At 41.4% G+C, this 15,919-nt stretch overlaps 1 protein-coding gene across 3 annotated transcripts in view; it reads right to left on the minus strand.

Moving 5' to 3' along the window:
* Positions 1-728: 728 nt before the first annotated feature.
* The window catches only part of fibcd1b (fibrinogen C domain containing 1b), a 98,662-nt gene continuing 83,471 nt past the window's right edge, over positions 729-15,919 (minus strand). For all 3 annotated transcript variants that reach the window (XM_056403593.1, XM_056403594.1, XM_056403595.1), the window contains 2 exons: positions 6,921-7,100; positions 729-4,590 (listed from right to left, as the gene is read on the minus strand). In XM_056403593.1, the coding sequence (XP_056259568.1) occupies positions 4,325-4,590; positions 6,921-7,100 (446 nt within the window). In that variant the 3' untranslated portion in view covers positions 729-4,324. The remainder of the gene's footprint in view (positions 4,591-6,920; positions 7,101-15,919) is intronic.

Raw genomic sequence — 15,919 nt, forward strand, 5'->3', positions numbered from 1 at the left:
TTGAACTTAATAGACTTTCTAGTGGTTCCTTGGATCGTCCTGAAAAATTCCACCCATGTTGCTACTTATCAGCGGGGCCACGGCCACTTAGCTGTGAAAATTAAGATAGTGCATGATTTTAGGAGAAGCTAATTAAAAGCTCTTTAATTACCTCTGATATCTCCTCTTGCCTTATTGTTATTATCTTTATTCAAATATTTTGAATAAATTTCTATGCAGGCAGTGATGCTGCATAATCTTGTTCTTGGTGATGACAGCTCCACGCAAAATGAGCTGTCATTTAGTTTTCATTGGGATTCTGTGGGATATCAATAGTGACTGGGACATTGAAAGTCATGCAATGGTTTTAAATCTTTGAGCTCCATAAATAGAATTCAATTTACCTCTGTTGCAGAAAAGTTACAGTAGATGGTATCTGAAAAGGTCTGCAAATGAAGCCAAAGCTATCAGCACGGCCCCTTAAGACCTAAAGCATTTCTACATTCCAGGCGTGCTTATGCTACTTTTCACACCAAACTGCATGTTCTGTTGTTACTCTATTGTGCTTGATGTTCCAAAACATTAACATGGTTATCTTTTGTCGGGTAAAAGACTAAACTACATGTTCATTGTTTGTTCGGCTTGATCAACTCAGCATTTTCTGATTAAAAACAAACTCACACTTGCATTGTCATAAGAATGCATGGATGCACAGGGGTAGGCAGAAACACACACACACACACACACACTTCAGGGTATTCCCCATTTATAAAATGTGAATGTTTATTAAATGTTGACAAGAACATTAAAACACATTATCAAGATTCAGCGAAAACAATCTATAGTACTTCACCAAAAAAGAAAAGAAAAGAAAGAAAACAGAGTTAGTTCTGCGCTGGGACTGAAGGAATTGGGGGGAGGGGGGCAAAAAAGCAGAGCAATAAAGAGGCTGGGAGTGTGGAGCTGTGTGGGGAGGAGAGAGGAGAATTTAGGAGGTGTGGAGTGAGGGGGAATTGGCAGCAGAGGCTAAGGCAATTAAGGAGGTACACAGTAAGAAAGATAGAAGGTTTGGGGACCGGGGGGATCGATCAGGAGGGTGCTGATGCACTGTAATGAGCGAATGATTAGAGCCTCTGATTTCACTCTTTTATCATCTCTTCCGTTGGAGACTTAGCAAAGCTGCAGCAGAGAGCGTGAGTATAAAGGCATTCACTCAACAAACACACACAAAGGGTATGGCAAATAATACTCGTCTCTACATTTAAATAACAAAGGGCAACATAGCATTAACATATACAATGAGCACAATGTTGTGTTGAGGTGAATAAAGATTTTGGGAGTGGGTTCTTCGGGGAGGGGGGATTTAGAGTACGAGCGCAGTTCAACACAGTACCAGAAGTTGGTGTCCACTCTAATGGGGTTCACAATCACAATAAGTAATAGTTCATTATAATTATGTAAATCTCTCTGTTATCAACACAAATAGCAGGGGAGGCAAGTTGTACATAAGCATCACATGACTTTAAAATTCCACAGAGAGACACACTCAGCCTCCCACTCTCATCTGGCTCATGCACATCGGCATGTACAAACCAAAGCATGTGCATATATGTATACACACAGAGACACTGTAGACGCACACATGTGCACACTCACTCTCTCTCTCACACACACACACACACACACACACACACACACACACACACACACACACACACACTTGCATACGTTCTCACACAGTCCAGTTCCTTCTCCTTAAGTGGCTTCATACATATCCAACTTAAAATTTTCCATATTTTCTGACATTATCATACCTCATACTCTGTGCCATAATAACATCAGCAAGTATTTGTAACATGTGTCTGTGCTTTCATGTTGAACAGGGGTAGCACTATGGTCCACCTGGACATGGCGTTCAGCTGAACGTCCACAGCCGAGGTTCTGCGGAAAACACGCAGCAGTGGGAGATCCCTCCATCCAAGCGTCGGTGATGACAGAAAAACCTCACAGCTGTTCTAGTGTCCGAGGTATTGAGTGCAACATTGCTGGGCTACACGTTAACTCACGGTCAGCTGGGGCGCTGCCCTTCAGCACACATTCAAAACCGTCTCCCAGTGCCACTCAGGACTTCAGGAGAAGATCGCATTATGTCCAGCAAATGTGCCAAGAGAATCCAGATCTCTCTCATATTGTGCCCTTGTATATTTGTGCTGCAGGTTTGAACGGGCGTGTGCTCCAGGGATAATCAACATTCCTCCTTTTCATTCACATTCGACCTTCAGAGCAGCGCGGGCTGCTCCCACCTGTCGCTCAGGTAGAGGAAGGGGATAAAAGTTCTGTAAATACATCTCATTTCACTTGTTTTTTTGTTTTTTTTTCACCAGTGGATTTAGTCAAGTCCATGTGCTTCAGTTCTCTTTGTGTTTTAGCATAGTAAGAAAACAGATTCACATGCTCTAAAAGTCATACACACTGTACAATAAAATCTACAGATATTTTTAAAGCTTTTAGTACATCCAAAGAAACTCGGTGAAACTGCAAAAAAGTTGATTCACCGATTTAAAAAAAAAAAAAGAGAGAGAAAGAAACAGAAAAATTGGAATTGCACTATTTTCCGCCCACGGTTTTTTTTTTTATTCATAATATTTTTTCTTTTTCTTTCAATCTTTTTTTGTTTGCTTTAGGCAATTTTGTTTCTGCCATAACACATTGTAGAATTCCTACTGAAAAGAAAAACGACAGTGTTTGAGCGCGTCAAATCTTATTTTACAGCAACTTACTCCCTGTTTGCATGACAAGTGAAACTGTGTCACACAAACACATCCCACAACAATCAGCTGGAAAGGAAAAAAAAAATAAAATTCACAAAACAGAGCACAAACCATACAGGTGGGAATGGGGGGAGGGGTGTTGTTGGCAAAGAAAAAAAATGCATCATTTTCTCAACAGGTCCAAGAAAATAAGAACATGAGACAGTCTTGATTTGCCACTCATTCTGTGGCCCCCCCTCAGATTGTTATCAGTTTTCCTTCTTATGACATGTACATACATTAGAGGCTTTGTTATTTCGTGTTAATTACTTCAATGGAGAGAGTGAAGGTATGCTAGCCATGCATCACCTCTAGTCAGTCTGTGCTAAACACTGTAGTCAATCGAGATGCTCTGCTGAACTCATGACAGGAAATTGATTGTATTAGAGAGCTGTGTCTGTCTGTCTTTCTCCGTCGTAAACTCTCTCTCACACACACACACACACACACACACACACGTGCATGCACACACACACACACATGCGCACACACACACACACATGCGCACACACACACACGCACGCGCTCACTCACACACATACAAAAAAAAGTGCTGGGTTACCATCTGTGAGTGCTGCATCAGTTGGCCAGTAGTCAGCTGGCAGGCAGATCAGACAAAGTGCCCAATATGCTCCCTAATGGCCCAAGTCAGATGAATGAGATCCTCCGTTGTTGCATTCTTTTTCCTCATTTCTCTTTCTCATCTGCACCTCCTCTTCTTCTTCCACTTCTCCTCTTTGATTCACTCTTTCAAACCCCTTTTCATTTCGACTAATTTAACTTGTCAAATTGTTACCTCGTACTCTCTCTTTCTCTCTCTCTCTCTCTCAGTCTCCCCCGCTCATTATCTGAGACCCTGCACTTCTTGACACTATCCTGCTGGTTCTTACTCACAAGGATGTAAATGTGACATACAGCAGTGCACAACCCCACTTTCCCATCTCACTGGTGAAATGCTAGACTTCCCTTGCAGGGGGGTGGGGGGGTATCTCCTGTTCATATTTTGTGAAGGGGTTTGTCATTTTTCGGAGCAATCCTCTCCATTCACAGATAACATAGCGACGGGCAGTGAAACTGAACTCCGGTCTAAGTGCCATGTCAGCACAGATGGGAGGTCAGAGTTACATGACAGGAGGAAATCACTGATGTGTGATTCTGCAGGGGATGCTTGGACCACCATGTCAGACTGAGTAAAGCTAGCGCAGTGGACTGTGGGCTCAGGGCGCTGGTGTGCTGTTTTGTGTGAACTGAGTGATCAAAAATAAGGGCATCACGAATACATTATTGTTTAAAGAAAGGAACCAGGGGAAGGATTATGGCAGCCAGCATGACTAGTAGCTGAGTGATGAGAGGAAGAGGAGCAAGAAGGAAGAGAGACATCAGGAGGCAAACAGCAGAGTCAACTAAACTCAAAGAGGTATGTTTTAGTGAATAAACAATATCAAGACAAGTAATTCTGCCTAGCTGTCTGGTTTGTAATGTTTCAAAAATTTCTTCTTTTTGTTTTTTTTTTCTTTCTTTCTCTTTTGTCAGTTTCATTTATTCTCAGGATCACGGGTTGGCCGTATCTTCATCTCAGAGAACTTGAGTGAATATTGCCAGCCAGTCCAGGAGGACCACTCGATGCCGTCGGCATAGGAGGTGTGCTGACCACGCAGGTATTGGCCGTTAAGGTTAGAGGTGTGGCAGTTGCGGTACCACCAGGCACCATGGTAGAAGGAGGCGCAGTTGTTCTCCGAGTGGTCGTTATCCCGGTCTTTGGTGGTGAATTTCATCCCGTTGTGCTTCAGTAGAGAGTCACCTATGGTGGGAAAAGGTGTGCAACAAAATTTGAATGTGTCAGTACATATATATAGATACAGGTTCATTTAGATGTATGAAACAACCTCAGCTGGGAGATGAAAGAAAAAAATGAACTTTTTAAACGGCTATTGTATCTTCTCCAACATGCTCTTGGATCTGATACTGGAAACCAGTAATTACGCATATCCACAAGTGATTAACTTCAAAATGGCATAAGACTTTTTAATTAATCATTTCTCTAAACAGAGGGAGATAATAGAATAAAAAAAATAAAGCTCCACAGTTCTCCAGAGTGCTGTGTCTCATTATCTAAAGCAGGAGGTCAGATGGATTTGTAGCCAATTTATCAAAAGGTTCTGTGGTGACCTTTTTATCTCCCTCTTTTTAATAACACCCACCCGATGATTTCATCAGGATGTCTGTCAGTGAACAGACAAAAATGTTTTAAGAGGAGAGAAAAATACATATTTAAAGGACTTTCTCACATATGTTGATTTGAGTTTTGCATCTTTTAGGTATTTTTGTAAGTGGCAGTGATATAAAGTACACATAATAGTCAATGAGGGGGGGGGGGGTTCTTTCCTGCATCCTGGATATGACAGTGATGTAAGACTACTGCAGGAATGCGGCACAGGCAAGTTGCAACACCTAAGTGCCCTTAATCATGGTCTGCATTGGTGAGGCTGATCTCCACAATCAAATAGCAGAGCTGAAAAGATCTACTCACTATATAAAGATTTCTCACTGCCAAATTCTCCGCATCGATAAATGCTTTGCAAGCTACTACTCTTAGAGGCTTACAAATAAAATGAAAGCAGCATCCTTCAGACACTGCGGTAGACTCAAAGTTTTCAGCAAATGGATGTTCAGAGAGCTCATAATGTTCAATAACCTCCCCATACCTCCCCTCCCTCTCTGTCCTTTCTTTCTTTCCAAAGCAGGCTTCACGCTGTGACCAGAAGTGAATAGAAGGATAAAGCTGAGAGCAGAATGAAAGACCGCTCACCAGCCATCAGGTGATGGCTAACAGCTCGTCAGGGCATCAAACAGGCCTTAATTGCCCAGGATGTGGCCGCCCAGCTCCTTACCCTCTCGCTCTGTCCTACTCTGCTCTCCATTTGGCATTACCATGGTAACCAGTCAGCGGGAAAAATAATCTGACAGGCTTGCCTGATATTCATGTTGTGTGCTGCTCGACATTAGGAGAAAAGAAATAGTGGGGGAGAAAAAAAAGAAGAGAACAGCTCAGTGGCGTCAACAACGGGATGATGTCCAGAGGATGTAGAAAAGAGGTAAGTGGAGGAAGAAAAAAAGAAATGCTTAAAAGCTCAAGGCATGGGATGTCACCTTGGTGGCTGGGGGCTGGCAGATGCCCATTAAGATCCAGCTGCTCCCAGCCCAAATGAGCACCTGTCAGCTGATCGGAGAGCAGCCACTGCACAGCAAAGTAAAACTAATAACAATAATAACAGTAGGACTGCCTGGAGGGAAGCTGAGGTGAGGACACGAGCATCCGGATAGAGTTTGAGTACCCTTAATTTGACTGGATTCAAACGTTTAGCAAGCAGATGAGTTCAAGGTCAGGCCATGCTGAGGACAGGCCGGGAGCATTATTACTGGACTCTTTAGGAAACACACAGATATCTGGGCAAAAAAGCTGTTAACGCACACAACACATTTTTCCTTCCCCTCTGGTTTCCTTCCTTTACTCTGTCCCTTAGATACCTCTACCCTCTTATTCATTAACCTCTTCCTCTCTTCTGCTCCCCTCTTCTTCTTTCACACCTGTCCCCTTCAATCCTCCACCCTAGATTCTTCCAACCCTCCTGCTCTCCCTCCTTCCACTCTTCTCGTCCCTGCTCCATCTCTCATATCTGTCCCCATTCTCTCTGTGTTCTCAGAGCAGAGCTCCCAAAGGTTCTTTAAATTGCTTCTTCATTTCAACGGCAGGTTTTTGTTTACGCTGCAGGTCAAGCAGTGCAATTAATTGGCAGTAATTTAATCAAGGTGACAGGTAGCTGGCTTGAATCTGATGGTTGGGGAGCAGAGACACAGACACCAGCAGTCCTCTTACTGTGCAACTGTCTGCATGGTTTAACAAGTGGACACTCCTACTGCACTGTAAAAATAACATACTGTTGTTTGTCTAGAAGGCAGCACATGCTGGTGGTTGGCTTTACCACACTCCTGTGACTTCTGCATTCATAATTAGGTTAAATGAAAAAAAAAAAAAAAAAGTGCTAATGCAAAAATAGCATCGACTCATCAGAATATCTGCACAGAAATTCTTGCCAGCAAAGTAGTAACTAGTTCACTGAGTATACATACCTGCATTGCCAGAATAGTCTCCTACAGTCAAAGGGTATCCATCATCATCAGGGTCCACTGAAAAGAGGCCCACTCCAAAGGTACCATACTGGGCATAAGCAGTGCTATTTTCAAAGTCCTCCAAGTCGATACGTAGCTCATAGTTCCCCTGGATGGACAGGGCATGGATCTGCTTCAGGCCTGCAGGGAAAGAAAAGAGCGAGACACAGACCAAAACAATCCATTACAAGGTACTACCATTGTTCTCAGCAAACAATATGGGGCTATTTCAGAAGCCTCTCAACGCCGAACATTTTCTGGAAATAAGATGTAATATGGTTTTTGTCCCATTTAGAGTCTCCGCTTGCATGTGTAGGGTTTCTTTCCAAAACAAGATTAGAGTTTCAAAAGTGTGCGGAGCGTCTGCTGTTTGCAGTGAGGATGGAGAGGCAAGTTGAAGCCACTGAATCAATATAGGTGATTTTCTCTTTTTTTTTTTAAATGAGAGAATGCCACAAACGATTAAGGTTTCTTTCATACTGACATGCAGCTGGAACCAGGAAAAAACTGTTTGTTGTATCTTTTACGGCAACATATTTATATCAGAGCATTTTTATTGACATCCCACTACTAAATATAGGTATCAAATCACATTAAGTATGTTCTAAATGTGTATAGCTACATTTGGCAGAAAGAACCAAATTAGCCCTGGTTAACCAAATTCTATAGCCTGTCCTGGCAGTTAAAGATTGTGAATTTGTCTGGAATTGCTTCCAAGCTTTTCTAGGACAAGGAGGCAGTGGACCAAACCACTGTGCGGCAGAGGGGGGAGGAGGAGGAGGAGTGTCCTGGATGAAAGAGATGCTGTAAAATAGTAGTAGTAGTAAGTAGTAGTAAAAAGTTCACAAGGTTATCTGTTTCGGTGTGTTGTTAAAAACCTTTTAAAAAGATTAAATCTCAAAAAGAAAAAAAAATCTTCAATAAGAAAGGTTGAACTGTGAATGCTAATACTGGCTAGCAGGACTTCGCAGTCTTATCCAGGACAGTGAATTGCTTCATGAACCAAGTCTCATTCCTCCACATGAGAAGGTATTTCTACCCTGTGAAAAAAAACACGTCTAAATTTAAGATTAATTCCCCCTGCTGTCTCTGAACATCAGTGACAGTGACCTGACTTCATATTAAAGTTATCGTTTTAATAGCGAAGAAAGAAATTTAAAATTTAACAGCAAGGTCAACAACATCTGTGGCCTCTTGATAATGAACAGATACAGAATTCACACTACTCTCTCTCACTCTCTCTCTCTCTCTCTCTCGCTCCTGCTACTCCCCTAATGTGATAATTTCAGTTCCCCTCAGGTCGGTTCAGGAGAGAGAGAGAGAAAAAACAGCTCTGCTCTATATTTACTATCAAAAAAGAGGTGTAACACGTGGTTGGAGTCATCATTAGTGCAATTTCTCTATAGCAGGAATAGCTAGATGCATATGACTGAGTCAAAGAGGTTTGTGGTTATGCATGTAAAACTAATTTGTTTTATTGGAAAAAAATATGTTCATTTAATCCCAATTAACTTTTGGTATAATTAAGTGTTATGTCCCAGCTCATTAAAGAAACACCTTCGATTAAAAACAATTTGTATATCATAGTCATGACTATATATGTTTGTTGGAGGAAAAGTATGTTTTTAAAAATCCTTGATTGTGTGTTGTTGTTGTTGTTGCGTTCCCATCCTCCTGTCTCAACTTTGTAAGATTCAAACTTTCCATCTTGGATGCCCCCAACCGATCTTTTAATTGTTGCTCAATCCCTCAGAAAGACTGTTTAAGACATTAAGTGCCAGAGGGGAAAAAAAGGTTTCCATCCCTTCTTCCTTGCCCCCTCCTGCTCCACGTTTGCCCCTGCTGCGTTGGAGTGATGGTGCTTCCCAGGGCAAGTTTCCCTCTCCTGGGTTGATCAAAGCTACAAGAGGAATAGTGTGTCAGGCAGAGATGAGCAGGAGGAACTCAACCTGGGTCGCTTGAACACAAAATCCAAGGCAGGAAGACAAACAAAAAGTGAACTCAGCCTCAAGACTCTGTTAACCAGCCCTGCTCCATGCTTACAAATGCACTCTATACATTTAGAGTGTTTGTTTGGGACACAAGAAAGAAACAGCATTTGAAAGCGTGCACTGATGGAGGAGCTTCAAAGGCTCCTTGGTTAAGAACGAGGGTTGGATTTGGAGCATTTGGGGGAAGCTGTAGGCTGCAATCGCTGGCTAAAGGTTTGTTTTACTTTCTCTCCTGTAATGTTACTCAGAATCAGCATGAAAGCAGCCGCACCACAGGAAGGAAGGTGTTTTTATGGACCTCAACGCTGTCATTTTACCTCCTACGGCAATCATCACCTTCACAAATGAAACTCATTCTCCCTTTTAAAGCTTACAAACCTCAAACTGACTTTGCCTAATTTGAATTCCGCCGTTGTGCGAGAATTGCACTCTGAGAGCACCTTGTCTGAAGTTGAGGGCTAATTTGATGACAAACACAGCTGAAAGAACCCATTATTATTCAGAGACAGAAGCTTGCAGTCTGGGCCCAGGCACTTAGTTTGGATTTAATCTAGCCCAATGGGAGGTTGATCCCGCTCTTTTCATTTTCACAGTGGATCAGTGAATTGGAGGAGGACTCAGTCATTAATACATTCTTCCACAGGTAACTTTGTATGTACCAGTTTCCAGTTTATTCTTATACAAGAATATAAATACTCAAGTACACATGCAAAGAAGAGTTACACACAGAAACACACACACACACTCACACACATGAGAAATGCAACACATTTTCCACGTGCATTCATAGAAACAAAAATGGCTCACTTGCAGAAATAGTTTTTTCTGTCGTAGCCCTCTGAGGAAAAAGTATCAATCCACACAAGCACCTAAGGGAAAAGTACCCTAGAGTGATTTGACAAACTTCAAAAGAAAGACTTGTTTTCTCTTTCAGAAAAAAAAGAAAAATATACCAGATGCAACACAACTCTATTTAAAGACTCTGTGGCTCCAAACTGTATTTACATAACTTTAATTCACACTCTAATTAAAGCCCCAGAGAATCTCAGCGAGACTCTAATTCAGAATAATTAAGGAGGGAGACAAGTGAAATAACGGCAGAGACTTCTTTGGTTAAAATCTAAATGCTCAGGTGTAACTCCCTGTTAATTAAATGCTATTGTTGGGTTATTTAAAATGGGTTTAATACAAGGGAGAATTTTGAGGTGTTTTGCTTCAGTATTAACATGCTGATTGCTCCGTTGGGGAGAGACTCTCTTCCTCTTCTTACTGATTTGCCATTAAATGGAAGCTTAGCACAGAGTCAAAAAGCTCCTGTCCTCCTACGCGCTTTAGATGGGCAATTAGGGTATCTATTCTTTACTGCCTTTATTCTGACAAGCTTTATATCTGGGTCATATTAAGGTCCATTATTTTTAATTGGTGTTTGTCTTGGTGCGCACTCTAACTTGTTTTTATGTTTGCAGCACATTCTTCTTCTTCTTTTCATCATTATTGTTATTATTTTAATTATTATTGTTATTATTACACTATGTATATGTACATCCCAACACTGCTGCAGAAGTTCCCACAAATGTGTTGCACTTGCAGGCTGCTTTGCTTTCACCTCCTGTCCAGTTCATCCCGAACCAGCTTGATGAGGTTTAAGTCTGGAGACTGTGCTGCTCTTCCGTCATTTTGGGTCATTATCTTGCTGTGGGATGAACCCCTGACCAACCGGTCTGTCTTCCTTTGTTGCCCGTCTTTTTTCCCCCTCACCATCCTAAAAGCAATATACAGTGCTGCCTCCTGCAGAACAGTATAGTTCTATAATGCATCAGAGGGTGCAGTAACACATTTTGTTCCAACACTGCCTTCGTACAGACAGAGGGTTTTTTAAGTTATCAACCTGTGGGAATTGTTTGCACCAACTCTCAAGGCTTTTTTTTTAATTCCCATTGCTGCAGGAGAACTGTATGTTAACCAAGGAGTCTAAAGCTATTATAGCACTTTGAGCTAACTGCTAACATCCGCATGCTAACACTATCTCATTTCAGCATGTTAGCATGCTATCATTCGCTAATTAGTACTAAGCAGAGTACAGCTGAGGATGATGGGAATATTAGTTTTAAACCAAAGTATTGGGCAAATGAAAGTTTTGACCTCATGTTTATTAAAAAGCAACAGATAATGAAAAAACATAAAATGTTATATTATGAGAAAAAAACACTGCCTCATCGACCAGATGTGATGTGTATTCATGTAAGAGTAAGTGTGGGGAAATAATTAGAGTATACTTTGACCAACAAATCACACTACCAGTATGCTGTGAAGCTGTCTCATAGACCTTGAGTCGAGGCTGGATTAGAAACCCAGGCCCTCAGGGGCCCTGAAAGCACCAGGGTGTAAAGGCCCAGGTCGCTCCTGTATTTCTTTTCTACTATTCAAGTCTTGAAAAGGGGCCCTGTGTCAAAATCTAGTTTTATACCTATTAATATTTCAATATTAATACTTAATACCTCCTACATAGTGCATATTCTTAAACCAATGTGTTTAGTCAAATTATCACAAACTAATTATGCAACATACCTGGGGCAGTAATACCGAATAGCTTTCTATGACTTTGGGCAAATTGTGTGTGTGTGTGTGTGTGCATGTGTGTGTGTGTGTGTGTGTGTGTGTGACTTAAAAGAGGCCCAAAGCTCACTGTTGTCCTGGAGCCCCCTGTTGGGCTAATCCAGCCCTGCCCCGAGATACAGTTTCCTTAAGCATACAATGCGCGCACATTTTTTGAAACCTGATAGTGTTATCCAACATTTCAAACAACAATCCCTCAATAGGTTGCAATCTTTTTAAACTTTTTCCTTCAGATAAATCTGCATATCACACAACCTGTGGTATAGAAGCGCAATTACTCAGTGTCATCTCAGTAGAAGATAAATAACACTGGCAAAAATCAGCATCTCATTTTGAGCAATCAATGTGTTTACTGATAAGGAATCTCATTTGGAGTGTACCTGATTAACAAGCACATTGACGGGACAGAAATCTTTAAGCATTCTTTGCCATTAAATCATCCGTGTCGTTACCATCTCCTTTACACTGTTTGCTAACAACAGAGCTGCGAGGCTCCATGGTCTTAACGCTAGAAGCTAAACATTATCTTCATCATGTCCATTTTCATCCTCTGTGCTACACATGAAAAGCAGGCTGCGATTGTATTTAGGACACGCTCATACATGCGGGAGCATACCATTGGGTCTCTTTGGTAATACATCTATTGAAAATGACAATATATATCTGCAATTACCTCATTAAACTAGGTCATGGCAATCCATAACTTATTTTCACACTTCTGAGGGCTATACGAAAGAGGACAAATGTAGCTTGTTTAGAACATGAAGACAGTAATTTGTCATTTTTATCTTTTATTCATTCTGAGAGGGCATGTTGTGTTCTCCAGAACTAAAGAGAAACAAATCTCGAGCCTTCCTGACATTGATTAAACCATTACCACCAGAGATTTCTGCTCCTTAAATGTGATTTTACAGCTAATGAGACTGACATCAATGACTTGATTAAAAATGTAGAAGACCTCTGTGAGATGTCTCTGTGATGCTGCTAAAAGGCCCAAATATTAATGATTTATTTGCTTTTATTTGAAAAGTATGTAGGGAAATGTATTGGATGCTTTTAGGGGACGGGTTGCAGTCCTGCGCTCACTGTCTCAGCGTACAGCGCAGCACTACAGGGCATAGAGGAAAAGAACAAAAAACAGATCTCTAAACCCAACAGAGAAATGATTACACTCCTCTTTGCCGCTTGTGACATTTCTCGAAGTTAATTATTCATCATGCTTTTCTCCCTCTATTGCTGGGGGGCAACTCCTGAGACTGTTTCAGCTGAAAAGGAGAAAAGCAGCAGCACTCTTCCATCTCCTCCTCCCACCATAACTCAACCCTTTCTTCGTTTTTTTGTCTTTCTTTTTCTCTTTTCCTCTCCATCCCTCCCTCCCTCCTGCTTAATCTTCCTGTCAAGCTGTTTTACTCAACAGAGATTGTGGACGGGGACGAGTTAGAGCCGGGGTGGGCTATTTCCGTAACCACGAGAACGGTCGCCGCCGTGCCCTTTGCCATCGGGTGCTAGGCTGGTTGAGCGGGTCTGTGAGCATGCGTCTGCTGAAAAGCTTTCTGTCGTCTGCTCTCAGGGAACAGAAAAGGCCCGCTATCGTCGGCTCTCCTCTTGTCATCAAAAGATAGGAGCCCAGGGAGAAAAACAGAGACAGGTGTGTGCTGAACTCTCGGGCTTGCTGCTCCCCCGGAGCCCACTGTGACATTTGGTGGGACAAAGAATTTTAAGATTAACTGTCACACCTCTGACGTGTCTTCGCCCTGTTTGCAAGTTTCATCTTGCAAATTCCCATTCAAGACTTTATGTCAGATTTTTTTAAGCCCCGGTAAGGGATTTTGATTTTTAATGTCAGCTATAGGAAGGGACATACTTGTACTCGTACATATGTTCCTGCTATACTGTACGCTTTGAAGTATAAGTTATGTTATGTTATGTTATGTTATGTTATGTTATGTTATGCGTGGTAACGCAGTCTCAATTCTTTCACGGGGAACAGGAAAAGAGTGTGGGGGCTGCAATTTTTTGCATACAGGCTAAATACCCTGCGTTTCAATGATAGAACAAGTGCATAAGAGGCTGAATCTGCTATATTCAAAAATCATTCGGAGGCTGAATACAGAATATTCTTAAGCTGCCTGAACATTTCAGCAGCGCTATTTGTTCAGCACCAAACACATGGTGCCGTTCCCCACAGGCTGAGTCTAACTTGGGAATAATGATCTTGGGAATGTTTGCTCACTTTGCCCACAGCATCCTCATTACTGCTCTCAGGAGTCACTTGCTTCATCTTTTGAAGATAGATACATTTTGCAATATATTATTAATACATATTGTTTCCTTTTGAATCCTTATGGGTTTCTGAACAGACAAAAGCTCGCTGAGCCGCATATTTCAGACCTCCAGCATATTTTCACCGACTTAAATCCATCGGCTTAAACAGGAGTCTTCTCACGGTGCCGCAGACGGAGGTGGTTCAGCATGACTGCAGGTGTGGAGATGCGCCTCTCTAGACGTGATGAATGGTGTGTAGGACGACAGTGTGAAGAAGGAATTACACAACTAATCTGTGACTCTCTCATTTTTCAACCCCACTGCACACAGAGATGTTAATACTATAATCATGATGGTAGCATGATGTGTCTAAATCATGTTCGAAGCTTGGGCTTCTGCTCATTATCATTTCATGGTCAAGGGTCATATGTAAGTGCACAGTGTGCGCAGGCAAAGTTATACGGGATTACAATGGCAGGCAGCAATTGAGAGCAGCTGTGCCTGTGGCAGTCCAACGGTGCTATTAGGTGATGGAGAGAGACAACCAGTGGAGAGAATGTTATTATGGTGGTGGTGTTCTACTGTAAGGTACAATTAAATGTTAATCCACCATGAAACGTGAACTCTGTACTCTTTATCGGGGACGATTCTGGCTGCAATAAAATAGTTTTAAGGGGACAGGAGCATTTTGATGGTTTTTATCTGCTTAAAGCAACAAAATACAATAATTTATCAGCCTTGTTGCATAAAGTGAGGATAATATAAATCAGCAGGGGTTTGCAAGTGGGAGTGATCAGTATCAGTTGCTCCACTATTACCTCAATGACTTTTACGATTTCAGTCTTATTGCTGGGGATTTTTTACGCCTCCAGATATTCTGATGCGCTTCCAAACTCCCCCTGAATTACCCACGATGCACATGCAGGTTATGGAGGAATTTGGAGGGTCTTTGCAGTTTTATACAACAGATATATTCTTCACAAAATATTCTTTAATTTATAATCCCTATGATTTTTAAAATGTAACTTGGTGGCAAAGGAATGGTGCCAAATGAATAAAGACATAATGAACATTTATGACATGAGTGATGCCTAACTGCCCTAAAATTATGTTTCTCACTCAATGTCTGTAACCTTTGATGACCGCAACTGATGACCACCACCAACACAGCAAATCAGACAAAAATGGCAAAAATGGTGCTGGTGGTACATCCAGTTTTAAAACACATTCCAAAAACAATGCCTCAACATATATTCCAAACCATAACAAGGCAATGAAAAAACCTCATCACAAATCAACTAATCAGTGTAGCAGTGCAACGGTATAGCTAATAGCTAAGCTAATAGGACTAATCATTAGATCCAAGTGGATTTTTTACTCTTAGCTAACCATTTCAAACATCTAGCCATTATTTGTAGCCTCTTCACCATTTCTACCTTATCTTTTATGCTAGCTAAGTATTTCGTCTGTTTATCCATTACGTTTACCATTCTATTTGAACCATTTCAATACTTTCAGCCATCTAAACTGTTTAACCATTACTCACTATTTCAAACATTTATCTGTTACATTTACCAAACTATCTTAACTGTTCTTTTTTCTCTTGCACCTACTGTATCCATTTTCAACCATTACCTATAAGATGCTTCTGTTTGCTTGCCAGCTAGCTTCCATGAACTCTCAATTGCAGCATGTGGAATTCAGCTGACTCAATATGACGATATACATTTCCTTTAAATCAAATCCTAATTTCAATCTTTTCAAATAGGTTGAGCTACCCAACAATCTTTCCTCGTAGCCCCTCGAAACTGCACAATTAAATGCCTCTGGGGTACAAATACCCCTGACTGACAATCGCAGCTGTAAAGCATAGGTATGATTTATTTTTGTGGCTCTATGTTTGAAATGGTAACGTTCAATGTATATCAAATTTCAAGGCCTGAGAGCTATTTAATTAGTTGATTACTTAGTGAAAATCCGTAGATGTGTAAAATGTTTCTTTTTCTTTCACAAATGGCGAGGTGTCTGTGACTACGCCATGTCTCTGCTCGACTTTCTCCTGTTGCCAACTCGCTGAAATCTCTCCCC

This window comes from Seriola aureovittata, chromosome 18, assembly GCF_021018895.1.
Source record: "Seriola aureovittata isolate HTS-2021-v1 ecotype China chromosome 18, ASM2101889v1, whole genome shotgun sequence".
Taxonomy (NCBI): domain Eukaryota; kingdom Metazoa; phylum Chordata; class Actinopteri; order Carangiformes; family Carangidae; genus Seriola; species Seriola aureovittata.